A 15154-nucleotide genomic window follows, 5' to 3' on the forward strand; every position below is an offset into this window, starting at 1 on the left:
AAAAGTAATTATTATGCAATTAATATGTTTTTACAGTAAACAGAGTATATAACACTTGGAAAATTGGATGTTGTAAAAAGTACAACACGCGACTGCTCCTATGATTGAGTAGGTTAATGGTGACAATAGGAAAAATATATTGTTGACAAAAAACTAAAATTCATCAAAATTTATATTTTTTTTTCTAAATTTTATTCATTTTTTGAAAAATTGTTACTCTCTACTGATTGAAGAGAGTTCCGAATGATCTCATTTTATTCAAAATTTTGTAATCTGGAAAAAAAAGGCAAGAGTGAAATGTTATGTCTGTTGACTGGATTTGGCGGAAATAGCTGAGAACTAGAAAATGGACCAAAAATACGAGGTTTCTGGGGCACTCTGTGTTAAGCACAAGGACATTTTGCTCAAAAAAATTGGTTCTGGTCTTCTCTTATTTATCCAAACCAGATATTGAAAAATCATAACAAAAATATATTTATATTGCCAGAACACCCCGTTTGTGTGAAATAGAATACCATCCTTGAACGGCTTGAATCATTCAACCACTGTGATCATGCCTCGCTTCAAACGTCAGACGGTTTCCTACTTGATCGATGACGCGTGAGGCTCACGATCACATTGTTGACCGTCCACTGCTCATGTGCAGCGGTCGTTAAGTAATTTCAATACAATGTGCATGTGCAACATACGTAAATAAAATTAACATTGCTCAATGCATTTAACTCAATGCAAAATAGTTGTCTTTTGAGGAAGAACTGATAGTCTATCTTTTTACTTTAAATACTTACTCTACTCTATGGAGATAAATACTAGACACTTATCTTCTGCCCTAGGGGGTGAAGGTAACTACATTTAAATAACATGTTTACCTTGTCTATTGATTGGAAATAGATAGAAAGGTCGTAGCTCAGACAGATACTATCTAGAGTTGTTGTTGAACAGTATTTCAATGCCTGGCTTTTTTCAAGGACTGAACCAGCGATTTAAGCAACTGATTAAAGATGATCTCATGCTGGGCTCATTATACGGAGCGAGTCATATGTATGGGAACCCTTCTTTAAGTTGGAGATTGGTGTAGATATATGTAATACTGTAACTTTCAGGATAAGCTATTGGTTGAATACTCCGTTTTTTGACGTACAACTGGTTTTCAACCCCTCATAAGGGGGTGACTTAGGGTTGTAACTCGAATATTTCAAATGTAAACAACCTTTTTGTGGTACATCATTTTGAAGGCCTTTTCAAAACAAGAAAGATGGCATCGATAAAAATGCTGTATAATATCTGTACCCAAAATGGCGGCTGATTGAAGTTCTAGTATTTAAAGAAATGAGGGGTTGTAACTCGAATATTGTGAATGTAAACAACCATTGTGTGGTACATCATTTTGAAGGCTTTTTCAAAACAATAATATGACATCAATAAAAATGTTCTATGATACTTGTATCCAAAATGGCGGCTGTTTGATGTTTTAGTTTTTACCAAAGGTGTAAAGTTTAAAGTTGTTGTGCCTGTTAGTCCTTCCCCAATCATTTTAAAGAATTGTGTTCTGTTTATCAATCAATAAATATAAACTATGATTTTATGCTTCTATGTTTTTGTACTCCGGTGCGAAGCTCGGTGCCCCGATGTTGCTTTATTATTATTTGATGGCAATGATGACCTACCTAGCTCGCTTCGATGATGATGATGAAAACATCTGTTCCCTATATATGTTCTGAGCCAGCAATAAATTATTGCTCACTTTTGATTCAAAACAAAAAAACTAGGGAATATTATGTTGCAATGAAAGACCGTTTTTTAGTTTTCAATTTAAACATGCGTATTATCATTGTAGCCAGGTTCTTGTTACAATAATTTGAGGCTTGCACAAAATAAAACCAATAGAATTTTCAAATCGTTGTATTTTTTCTTGAAATCGATTGTGGAATATGAATTTGCATATTCAATTTTTTTTTATAAATGTCACTGATAATCAATGGCAATGATGACACTACCTAGCTCGCTTCGAGTCTGATGATGAAAACATTTGTTCCCTATTTTATATGTTCTGAGCCACAAATTATTTTTCTCTATTCGTGATTCTAATTGAAATTACTGGGAAAATACATTGCAATCAAAGACAAAAGTTTTTTTCAGCTCTATCAATTTTAACATAATTTTCATTGGAGCCAGGTTCTTGTTACTATAATTTGGGGTTTGTAGGAAAAGCAACCTTTCAATAGAATTAAAATCGCAGATTTTTCATTGAAATCCATTGTAAAATTATACATTCATATTAAATATTTTTTCGTAGTTCTTAATGAAATGACCTATTGATGTCGATGGATGGTGAAAGCTATTCTTCCCTATTTTATATGATCTGAGCCATTGAGGTTCTAGAAAAGATTCTATATTTTGTCAGACAATTTACAATGTAATAAGCTCATTCATTATAAGCTCCACATAAAAATTCAGTGATACAGAATGCAACATACAGTAAGCGATCCTGAGTAGATTCAGCAGGAATAGTAACTTTCATAATATTATGGAACACTCAAAATAGTCATTCATTGAATATATAATATAAGCTCCCTCCCATACATCTATTCTTAACAACTCCTCAAACTTCTTTATTGGTCAATTCATTCTTTACAATTTAATTAAAATTTATTTTTGGCAGCTTTTTAACGGTTTGAGGTAATACTGTTATCAATTTTAATCTTACGAAAGAGGTGGCAATCTCTTTTTCAAGAGTCTTAATTGTTGGATTTAAAGATCATTAAAATTTTTCGCCATGATAATAAAAATAGTACAGTTGAAATAATCCTTGATACAAAGTTGGGCAAAATTATAATCAAAATATTAGTTATAATCTATATAATTATATATATATATATAATAAAATATATGTACACGAAGTAACTTTTTCAATCAAAATAACACATTAGGTCTGCCACTAACGGTAGAACATGTATGATACAAAGTCATCCATTATTGTGTCATCACAGCAAAACGCTTCGAACAATATTTTCTGAGGTTAGGTTTTTGTATATTCGATTTATTTTTCAATCATTATAATATGTATTTTCCAGTGGTTTATTTATTGTTCTTAGTTGTTAGAACCTCTCGCTGATGATGAACATGTTTGTCATGCATGTTCCGCCGTTATTTGCCAGCTTCAGGCACAGATTAAGTACAGAATGGAAACTCGTAATCAAACGCCTATCTAACCAATGCTTTTTACATGACGCAAATACTAGACACGTCACGTGGCCTTGGGAAGTTCCAATCCTGGTCTGATTGGCTCGTGGCAGTGAACGAGATCAATTGATCCGGATCATTAAAGTGATCCGAACCTACTATCAATACTATTACAATGCGGCGCTTCCTAACAATATGGCGGATTTTTGCTTCAGGGTACTAGTCAAGTTTCCATACTGTATGTATACTGTGCTTCAGGCGCTGCCTGCAAAACCATAATTTGAGTGCTGACAGCCAATATCAATATCAATTTTTCAATATCAAAATTACAATAGAGAAAAGAATTGATGAATATAAACTTACATAGGTATTAATTTTATGAAAGTTTTTGTAATAATTTGGATTGTAATTTATTTTATGTATGTTTGTAAATGTTGTTTATTGATTGGCAATATTGTTTGCATTGGATTGTTTGCAGCACGCACTGCGGCTGATGGCGTTCAGACAGATACACAAAGTGTTGGGAATGGAGATGCTGCAGCCGCCGGCCAAGTACCGCGGCGGAGGTGGAGTGGGCGGGCAGCGTGGATTCGCACGCAAGCGCAGGCGCGACAATAGCACAGGCGAAGGCAACGAGAGTGAAGGTCAGTCAAATGTACTATAGTCAGGTCCACTTTATAATGGCTGTGTTTGATGGTATTGCTATCCTTGTCTAAATTCAACAAAGCGGATAGCGCTATCTCTTTCTCGCTTTGCTCAATAATCAATAATCTTTATTCTTGTCATCGAACATTACAAATGTTATAAACAAACGTCATGTGGAGATGAGTTTGAATTGAATGAATTGAATTGAATTTATTTATTGCCAAAAAAACAAATTACAAATACAAAATTCTTATGCAGACTGAAGCAACAAAGTGCAAAAAACAATATAAACAAAATTTGACACAATACAACTTTTAATATTATCAAATAAAAATACTTGTAAGCCTATCTTGGCCTAATAATATCACCTTATTAACTTTTTTTGGCACTGCCGGCAGAAGTACAACTTGAGCGCCAGCAGTGAGTTCTATTTTACAAGGAAAGCATTTTCTATTTTCAGCATTTACAGCCATAGATTCAATACAAAAAACAAAAGAATAGAAAAAAAATAAATTTATAAATGAATAGCTTAAAATGAAAGGATAAAATAAAAGAGATAATTTTTATTTATAGACAAAAAAGAGTTTTGTAAGGCTTTAAATTTTAGACATTTTAATTTGAGTTTAAAGATGGAAAGATTAAATAAATAAAGATGAATTCACTCATGACATAGAAAAAAGTTAACGTGAGATACTAGGCTTTTCGAAATTAATCTTAAAAAGGCAAATTGAATAAATAAATGAACTAAAGATGAGAATACATTTTTAGGACAATAAGCATTCAATCACAACAAAGAGATAAAAGTACTTGGCTTTCGATGCATCAAAAATAGAGCAACATATAATAGGACAAATAATATTACCATCATAATATTAGAAAATAGAAAAAACTATCCTAAAACGTAATAATTATTAACCTAATAGGAACATCTTCATTATCATCCAAGAAAACAACAGCTTATCATCAGCAGAGATGAAAATAAATATTTCTCTTGATCCACTCATCAATGCCTAAGGTGGCTCGCCGATCGAAGTTGAGGAGAAAGCAATAAATTTAGTTTTAAGCAAGTTTAATGTAAGAGTGTGATTATCAAACCATGCCTTGGCCAGAGCTAAACCTTTATTTGCATTCTCATATGCCTCCCTCCATGACTCACCTGTGAATATTAACGCTGTGTCATCAGCAAAAGATATTTTTGTTGTGTTTGGAATAATAAATTTGAGGAGATCATTTAAATAGATTAGGAACAATAAGGGAGATAAGACTGTACCTTGAGAGGTGACCTTGAGAGGTTGTGAATGAAAGTCATACATAATTTCGCTCCTGGGTTTTGGAAGATTTTGTGTTATAAATAGTCACGGATAAGTACAAATTTTGTGTTTATTTCATTATTAATTGTTTCTTGATCACATTTTATCATTTTGTTTTAGATTTTAATTCTTAATTCTATTTTAATAAGCCAAACACCGTTTAGAGGTTAGTTTGAGGTTAGGTTTTCGAGATTTAAAAAATAAACAGATAGTTTACTTGACTAAAATTATAACCAAATTAAAATCCTATCATTTATAAATCAATTATTATTATTGCAAGTAATATAATTTCTTAGATAGGAAAATGAGCTCAAGTAGAACACCGAAGGTTAATAATAGAAATGTAAACATAGCGGGAGTACTTACGCGTTCCCAAAACCAAAATTCAAAAACGCCAAAACCAAAAACCCCAGTTCTTCAAACTACTTTAGCCGAAAAAGTTGCTCAACTACAAAGTAGCCACACTAATTTAAAAAACCAATTAGAAGTAACTCTAAAAACGTCTGAGGAAGAAAGGTTAGGGATGGTAGAAGAAATTAAATCTTTGGAACTGATTATAAAATTACAAGATGAAGACCATAAAAAAGAAATACTAAATCTAAAAAATCAATGTAGTCTAATGTCGGAGGAAATAAATAAACTAAAATCTAAATTTGATAATACTAAATGTATGATAGAACCTCCGTCCAAATGCAAAAAAATAGAATCTAACCTAAATGATGGGAAATGCTCTGAAAATGGTCGAAATAAAACGTACAGTGAGGTTTTGAAGACAGCAACCAAAAATATAGCTGAGGGAAATAAAGATAGGAAAGGGAGAGTTCTGCTACTGACGTCCAGTCATGGACGTGATTGCAGTGATCTCCTTGATAAAAGATTAAAAAATAAATTTGATGTCCAATGTTTTTTCAAGCCAAGTGCATCAATTAATGCAGTTGTAGAGTCAGCTAGGGAGCAAACTAAAGACTTTGATGAAAATGACTATCTAATTGTACTGGGTGGCTCAAATAATATAAATGAACCTAACTTGAATCATCTTCCTCAAGTAACAGAAAAAATCAAGGAAATTGTGCCACTCAGCAAAAAAACAAACTTAATAATAAGTACTATTCCTAATAGGTTTGATAGGCCAGAATTAAATGAAGCAATCAATTCGACAAACAAATCAATCCATAGTACAATCAACAGCCTAAAAAATAAGAATTCTAAACAACTGGGGATTTGTTTTCTAAATGAAAGGCTGAAAAGACATAACTTCACTAATCATGGGTTGCATCTAAATCGATCTGGCAAAGTAATCTTTTGTAATAGATTGGCAGAGCTGATTGAAAGCCGTTTGCAATCCTCTGGTTTAAAAACAGTCAAAAAAACAAATAACGATTTTTTAGTAAATTGGCTCAAAACAGGGAAAGGGAAATAGCTACAAATGATAGAGATAGAGTAGCACAAGATGGTAAGGTTTTTAGTATTTATCATCAAAATATTCAGTATCTTCGCAACAAAATTGACAGATTAGAAGTATTTCTTAAACAGGAGGATCCTGACATTGTTATTTTCACAGAGCATGGCTTAAAAATAAAGGAAATAAATCAAGTTAGGATCCCAGGTTATTCACTGAGATCAGAATTTTGTAGAATAGCTCATAGAAGTGGTGGTGTATGTATATTCACTAGCAATGCTAAACATACCCAAACTTATGAACTGGATTTTGTTAAGAGATTTTCTGTTGAGATGGATTTAGAGGTGACAGGACTAAGGTTAAAAATTGATGATCGATTCGAGGTAGCAGTGTTAGGTATCTATAGGTCACCAAATGGAGACTGGCAAAAATTTTGTGAGCTGCTCCATACACTTTTGGAAATTACAACCGCTCGTTTCACAAATGTTATAGTAGTAGGAGATTTCAATACTGATTTTGCCAGGCAGGATAAAATGACAGAGGATATTAGAGATATTATTAATATGAATAATTTAGAAATTAAGGTCCACGAATATACAAGAGTAACTCGAACTTCACAGACAATTATTGATAATATCCTCACAAATATAGAAGGTTGTAATGTCAGGTTAGGTAGCTCAGATCTATCAGATCATAACTATCAAATTTTAGATGTTAAGTTGCAGGGCCAGAATCCAAGCAGAAAAAAACTTTTGTGAAAGAAATTCAGCAATATGAGCTAGGAAATATAAATTGTTTGAAGCAGGAACTGCTTCAAGAAAATTGGAGTAGTGTTTATAACAGTTGTAACCTAAATTACAAATATAAGCAATTCATTGATACTCTAAGATTTCACATTAGTGTATGCTGTCCGATAAAAAAAGTCAAAGTAAAAAGTAAATTAAACAAAGTAGATGAATGGATAACTGAAGATATTCTTACTCAAAGAAATATTGTTAGGGAAGCTTATGAGGAATTTAAATTAGTGAGGGATGTTCCGAGTGAGGTCAAATACAAATGTCTAAAGAAAAACTATGCAAAAGAAGTGAGGAAAGCTAAGTGTAAGAAAACAGCTGAAATATTAACAACTAGTACCAATTTTAACTCTGCTGTTTGGGAGGTAATTAATAGAAATAGGAGAGCAGCTCAAAAAGATACAGTTACTAATGTCCCTAGGATAATCGATGAACATGGAAATTATATGGATGATAGTATAGACATTTGTAACTTTTTCAATAATATTATCAACAGGTTGCATATAATCTCCAAAAGTCACTGAACACTAATACTTATAATACAACTACATTAAATGCTGAGCCAATTGAAAAGGTATTTAAATTTCATCCATTATCAAGAGATGAGTTGTCAAGAATAATAAAAAATTTGAATAACAAAAAAACAGTAGGATTGGATGGGGTCTCAAGCAAAATTTTAAAAGAATGTGAAAATGAATTACTGGACCCTTTATTGCATCTCCTTAATACTTCACTAGAGCAGGGTATTTTCCCTGATGATCTGAAACAAGGAAAAATTTTGCCAATTTTCAAAAGCGGTGATTCTGAAAGAGTTGAAAATTATAGACCCATTAGTATTCTAAATGTAATAAGTAAAATTTTTGAAAGAGTAGTTTTAAATAGGTTATTGATGCACCTGGAAGAAATTAATTTCATATGTGATGAACAGCATGGGTTCCAGAAAGGGAAATCTACTAAGACTGCAATAGTATCCCTTGTTGAAAGACTAATAGATATAATAGATTCAGGTGAGAAGGCAGCCGCAATATTTCTTGATTTATCCAAAGCTTTTGATTGTGTGAACCATAGAATATTATTGGAAATACTAAAAACTGTAGGTGTGAATGGTATAGAACTAAAATGGTTTGAATCGTATCTCATAGGTAGAAACCAGTGTGTTGAGCTTACCAAGGTGGATGGGAATGAAATAGTAAAAATTAAATCTCAAAAACTGGAGGTCCAGGCTGGAGTACCTCAAGGCTCAATTCTGGGTCCCTTACTGTTTCTGTTGTATGTGAACCAATTACCAAAAGAGTTATTGATCATAGAGCTCTGTTGTTTGCTGATGACACATCGCTTATCTTTAACAATTATTTATTAGATAGTCTAGAAATAAATGCTTTTACTGGAGTACAGTCAATTGTCCAATTCTTGAAGCAAAGGCAATTAACAATAAATAGTAAGAAATGTCAATTCCTACAATTCAAAAGTAAATATAATTCAGTAGAGGATAGAGAAATAAATGTGTTTGTAGAGGAAAATGAATTAGACCAAGAAGAGAAAGTAGCATTCTTGGGAATTTTATTGGACAGGAAATTAACATGGCATCCTTACATTGAGAGGATATGTAATAAGATATCATCTGGGGTATTTGTCCTGCGGCAGCTTGCTAGGCTGAATGATAAAAAACTACTGTTAACTGCTTACCATGGACTTATACTATCTCATATTAGGTATGCTATTTTAGTATGGGGTAATTCATCTCAACAAAATATGGACAGAGTGTTTAAGATTCAAAAGAAGGCACTCAGATGTATAGAGAAAGTGAATAGGTTAGACTCTTGTAGGCCTTTATTTAAAAAGCTTGGTCTATTAACTGTGCCATCTTTGTATGTATATGAAGTTGTAATGCATGTGAAAACGAGTGGTGTGATCCAGAATTCAGATGTTCATGAGTATAATACGCGAAACAGAGCAGATTATCATATAATGGGTCACAATAGTAGGTTATTTGAACAAAAACCAGATTATATTGGTAGGAAATTTTATAACAAGCTACCTCAAATCTTGAAAAGTAATGATGATTTGAAGATTTTCAAAAAACAAATGAAAAAATATTTAGTGTATCTTGCGTGTATCTGTTCTATTGTTTAAGGTCATAATTTGCATTCTATCCTCCAGGTAACTCAAAATTAATTTTTTAGCCAGTCCACGTATTCCACAGCCATCAAGCTTATTTATCAAAGTTAAGTGAGGTATGGTATCAAAAGCTTTAGCTAAATCTAGAAATATTGCAACTGTTTTGGATCCTTTATTGAAGTTCCTGTTAACTAAATCTGCTAACAACATAACAGCATCCTTAGTTGATTTCCCTGGCTGGAATCCGAACTGATTCGCTGCTATGATGTCCTGCTTATTCAAATAGTCCAATCTCTTTTTTAAAAGTCTTTCCATTATTTTTGACAGGTTACTTATTAAACTAATAGGCCTGTAATTCGCTGGATTTGATTTATCACCCGATTTATGTATTAGTATAATTCTAGCAATTTTAAAGTGTTTTGGAAAGTATCCATGACTGAAGCAACTATTTATTATAATTTCCAAAGGTCTAACAATATAGGGAGCAATTTGTTTCAGAAATTGGCCTGTAAATCCATCTAAACCTGGGGATGCATTGTTATTCAAAGTATTTATGATGTGGCCGATCTCAACAGAATTTGTAGGATATAAATAAAAACTATTTACAGGAGGATTGGATAAAGGTGTTGGAACTTCTTGATTAAGTATGTTCTGTCGCAGGTTGGCTGCATATTTTTCTCCTACATTGACAAAAAACTCGTTGAAACTTCCAACATCAACGTTTGGTTCAGTATCAGACTTTCTCTTAATTTCTAGAATCTCTCTGATATTTTCCCAAGTTTGCTTTGAATTTCCCCTGCACAATTGAAATTTGTTATTAAAGTATTCTATTTTAGCATTCCTGATCAAGGTATTCAAGTTATTTCTATAGTTTCTATATTGCTCCTTTAGAGTTACATTAAAAGGTTGATTTTTAAGTTTACTGGCCATTCTATCACGCTTTCTCATCGCGCATTCCATGCTTGGTGTAATCCACTTTTTTAATGGTCTTTTCCTATGCGGAAGCTCAATTTTTTGTGTGTATTTATTAATATTATATTCTAATTTTTCGATGAAAACGTCAACCATTTCATCAATGTTATTTCCATCGATCATTTCTATGAAATTCCAGTTTTCCTTATCTAAGTCATCCATTAGCCCTTCATAGTTAATTTTTGTTAGCGTATTTTTATTTTTTGGAGGGTTGTGATGAGTGTTGGAACCGAGCTTTAAATGGAAAGAAATACAATAATGGTCAGTTATACCAGTTTTTATAATGGTTGCAAACGCATCGTTTTCCTCTACTGACTTAGATTTGAAAAATATATGATCAATGCAACTTTTACTATTATTATGTGAACGTGTTATTTTGTTTATAAATTATTTGTAACCGTTAAGTTGCAAGACACTAAGATATTCGTTACTTTGAAAATCATTATTGATAATATTTATATTCAAGTCGCCTATTATCATGGTAGAATAATTATCAGACCTCTCTGTATGAAGATAAGCGTTGAGGCTGATAAGAAAAGCATTAACATCTAGAGACGGTGATCTGTAAAGTGCTAGTACTCTATACAATGTATTATCAAGTTCAAACTTTATAGCTATCAAGTTAACAGATTCTATATTGACATCTATCCTATCAAACTTTATCTCATTACTTACAAACACACATAAACCATCACACTTTGTAAACACATTACTTTTATTAATAGGAGTATAACCATCAATATTAAAATTAAATCCAGCTGAATCATCTAGCCATGTCTCTGTTAAAACAATAATATGAAATCTAGTACTAATGTTGCTAATAAAATAAAGGAATTCATCGAAGTTCCTACCAATGCTTCGAATATTCATATGAAGTACATTAAAAAGTTTATTTGCCTGACTGTTATAAATGAATGGATTGAATGAAAAGAAATCATCTATTTCAATTGTATTTTTAACGCTGCCATGTATAAGTGAATCATCAAAATTATTGTTCATTAAACAAAGAAGAAGAAAAAGATAAGATAAGGTAAGAAAGTGGAGAAAAAAGTAAGAATAGAATCGTTCAGAAGCAGAAAAAAGTGATAAAAAAAGGAAATTTTCGAATTAAGAAATCAAAAATCAATACAACCAGCCTAACTGCGCAAATTTTTAATATTAATGGAAGTATTGAAAATTTTTACTGAAAAATAATTTTATGTAATACTGTGCTAATATTCGTAAAAATACTGATAAACACCCATTTTACTGAAATACTATTAAGTCCTCATCGCTCATGATTCTTTTTGTGCGAGAACTTTCAGTTTTTTTCACGAAAACTTTACAGTCACGAACCCAGACATAGGCTAGTTTTTTATCTTTTTTAAGATTTTTCGCTTTGCCTAGTAGTCCATTGTAGTAGGGAGAGAGGTGTTCATTTACATAGACATTTGAAGGAGGCAGCTTGTCGCACACATCGGTTGTTTTGATGCCTTTCTTTTGACGCGCAGCGGTGATCCATTGCATCTTCTTCTGTCTGGAGCAGAATTTAGCCACTATGGAAGTGGATCCTTTTGCGGTTGGCATCCGATGGATAATGGATAGGTCGTTCTTTTTAAACTCCACATTCAACGATTTTGCGACGGCATCCATGACGGCCAGTAAATTCTCACCCTGGGTTTCGGGGATAGCCTACCTACAATTTCAACATTGTCTTTCCTGGTATATTGCTGCAGGTCATGTATTTCTTTCTCTAGTCTCTGAACATGTTTTTTATTTTCCAAGTTTTCTTTCTCGAGGTTGTTAAAGTTGAGTTTCAAGCTATTGTGTTCTTGTGTGACAGTGTCTATTTGTGTTTTTATAGTGTCTGTTTTGGTGTTGATAGATTCTAGTTTTGTTTGTAGGTCGTCCAATTTCGAGGTAAAGAATGTTTTCAAATCGGTTATTTCTTTTCGTAAATTTTCTACTATATCAGAGGAAAATTGTTTCAAGTTAATGTCCGATGACTGACCTGGATTGTTTTTGTCCTGCTTACAACTATCACATTTCCACACGGCTCTTGCTTGAGTGTTCATTTTTTTAAACTTATCAATTGACTCAAGTCTAGTACACTTTGGATGAAAAACATTAGTACACTCGCTACACTCGGCTGAGATTTCTTTTTCTGTGAAATCTATTTCACACTTGAAGCACTGAGCCATGATGAGATTTTCAAGTAAATAAAAGTTCGTCTTAGGAATTATCGCGCAGCGGCAAAGGTCACTGATTACGGAGCTGCCGAAACGACCGGTCGCATTGAAAGCTGAATAGATACTGACAAAACATAGCATTGCATATACTAACAATATATCGTACCGCTAACACATATATACATAACATTAAACATATACACATATGTATACATATATACATATACAAAACAGTCAGATGCTCACGTTATGATTTAGGTATTCGTCAATTGTATAAAAAGCCTGTTTTTTGAGCCATTGTGCTACTGTAGATATGAACTTTTTTGTGGTAAATTTTTTATTCTTGTCGGTAATTTATTGAATAATAAGTATTGTTGATACTTATAGCTTTTGAATGTTTTTTGCAGTCTGATGTATGGGGTAATTAGGTTATTCCTATTTCTAGTTCTATGTTCATGCTGATGGCTATGTCTTGTTGATAGAGTTAGGTTTTTTTTAACATGGACCAGGTTACAATAAATGTATATTGAAGGGAGAGTCATGATTCCAAGCTCGATAAAACTATTTTTACAGCTTTCAACACTCCTTAGACCAACAATGCAGCGAATTGCTTTTTTTTGCCAACTAAATGCCTTCTTCATATCACTCGAGTTACCCCAAAGACGGAGCCCATAATTGAGATGGGAATGAAACAAACCATAGTAAGTCAGAATAAGTACCTCCCTGTTGCCAGTTTGTCTTTTAACAATGTAGAATTGATCATTAAATTAACAAACTATTCCATCTTAATTATGACAATTCATTATAAAATTATTGAAAAGTATAATTTCTTGCTTAATAAAATATAATTGATAATTTTAAACTGGAATGAACAGTTAATATTACATCAATAAACCTGTAACAGCTACCGTCTATAGAAGGCATTGACAAGTCAGAGGTTCGGCTACGTTGCTCTGATATCTTTCTCCACTGCCATTATAACGTGGACTTCACTATAGCAACTTTGGCACCAATACTTTTTGGGACTAAAGGGTTCCTGTCTCCAACAGCTGGTTGCACAGTGTTCTTCAACTCAAAGGTGTTGAACACATTATAGGCCCGGTTGCACAACAGCCAGTTCAATTTTAACCGTAATTAATTTCAAGAGAACCAATCAGAGGAGGCCTTTTTGATAAGACGGCTTCTCTGATTGGTTCTCGTAGGATTAATCATGGTTAAAATTTAACCGGCACATAGAATAAAATTAGCGAGTCAGTTGCAGGCCTATTTAACTAGATCGACAAAAAGAGTCACTTTCCAATTACAAAAATAGTTTTTTTACATCTATAGTAAAATAGATGCAAGATGACCTCGACTGAACAAGGTCTATAGAAAGAGTTCTAGACTAGACACCCATGTTCTTATGAAGGGGCCATATTTATATGTTTTGGCGGCACATTTCTAAATTCGAACAACTTATTGGTAACGAAATTATGCATTACACATTATAAAAACAATATTCCGGTTCAGATATATCAAATCAGGTTTTCGATTCTTGAATAATGAAATATCAATGATGAGTAGCATAACTTGCTGACTATGGTATTGGGGGTCCAGTTAATCAGCTTTTGAGGTTATATGTAACTTCCTTGCAAGCAGGGACTTTGTGTTGATAGTTGTTTTTCTCATTTGTGTGATACGGGTTTTTACAAGGCTCCTCGGTACTGGGCCCTTCATTGTTCATCATAATGGTGAATGATATTTCTTTATACATGGAAAATCAGATTGTAAGCTATGCCAATGACACATCATTGTTATCCAGTAATGTTGATTTGGAGTTGCTGAGAACCCAGATGTGCAGTATCTACGAAAATGTATCGACTTGGTTACAGACTAACTACCTTTCTTTAAATAAAGTTAGAACGAAGACGATGTTCTTCGATCTGAGAGATGGAACAAATTGAATTGAGAGTGTTGAACTCTTCTGTATAATGCTAGATACCAAGTTAACTTGGACAAGTCTCATTGATTGGGTATGTGGACGACTCAGCAGGGTGGTGTTTCTGATAAGACTACTAAAAAATCTTGTTCCTTACCAGTATTTGGAAATTCCAAATACACAGTGTAATAATTATGTACGGGCTTATTATCACTACAGATTATCACGGTATTCAGGTTGTATATTATGGTCCTTCCGATAAAAGTGAAAAATTAGTTGCATACGTTGAAGTGTAGATCAGAAATGCATATAGTGAGGTCCACGTTATATTGGCAGTGAATAGAGATAGGAGAACAGCGTTGCCGATTCTCTGCCTTAATTTATTATACTTTTACATTGAAAAAACGGATTTGGCAATGCTACGATACTATAAAAGGATAGCAACACCAATGTTGATCAAATACTGCCATTATAACGTGGACCCCACTATAGACAGGGTAATTATTTAAATGTTCTCTAGGTATGTAAGACTGAGAAAGTGACATTGTCAATCTGAGGTCCTATTAATAAAAGCTTTCAAGAGAGTTCTTTGATCTCCCTTGTCATATTGTAAATAGTTTCTTCCAAGCTCACTAATATATTATTGT

The 15154-nt window shown here is 32.9% G+C and overlaps 1 protein-coding gene across 1 annotated transcript in view; it reads left to right on the forward strand.

The window, feature by feature from the left end:
- The window catches only part of LOC111059859 (zinc finger RNA-binding protein), a 90645-nt gene that overhangs the window by 73793 nt on the left and 1698 nt on the right, over positions 1-15154 (forward strand). Inside the window, exon 19 of the mRNA XM_039435754.1 lies at positions 3662-3827. Within this exon, the coding sequence (XP_039291688.1) occupies positions 3662-3827 (166 nt within the window). The remainder of the gene's footprint in view (positions 1-3661; positions 3828-15154) is intronic.

The sequence above is a fragment of the Nilaparvata lugens genome, chromosome 9, assembly GCF_014356525.2.
Source record: "Nilaparvata lugens isolate BPH chromosome 9, ASM1435652v1, whole genome shotgun sequence".
NCBI classification, from domain to species: Eukaryota; Metazoa; Arthropoda; class Insecta; order Hemiptera; family Delphacidae; genus Nilaparvata; species Nilaparvata lugens.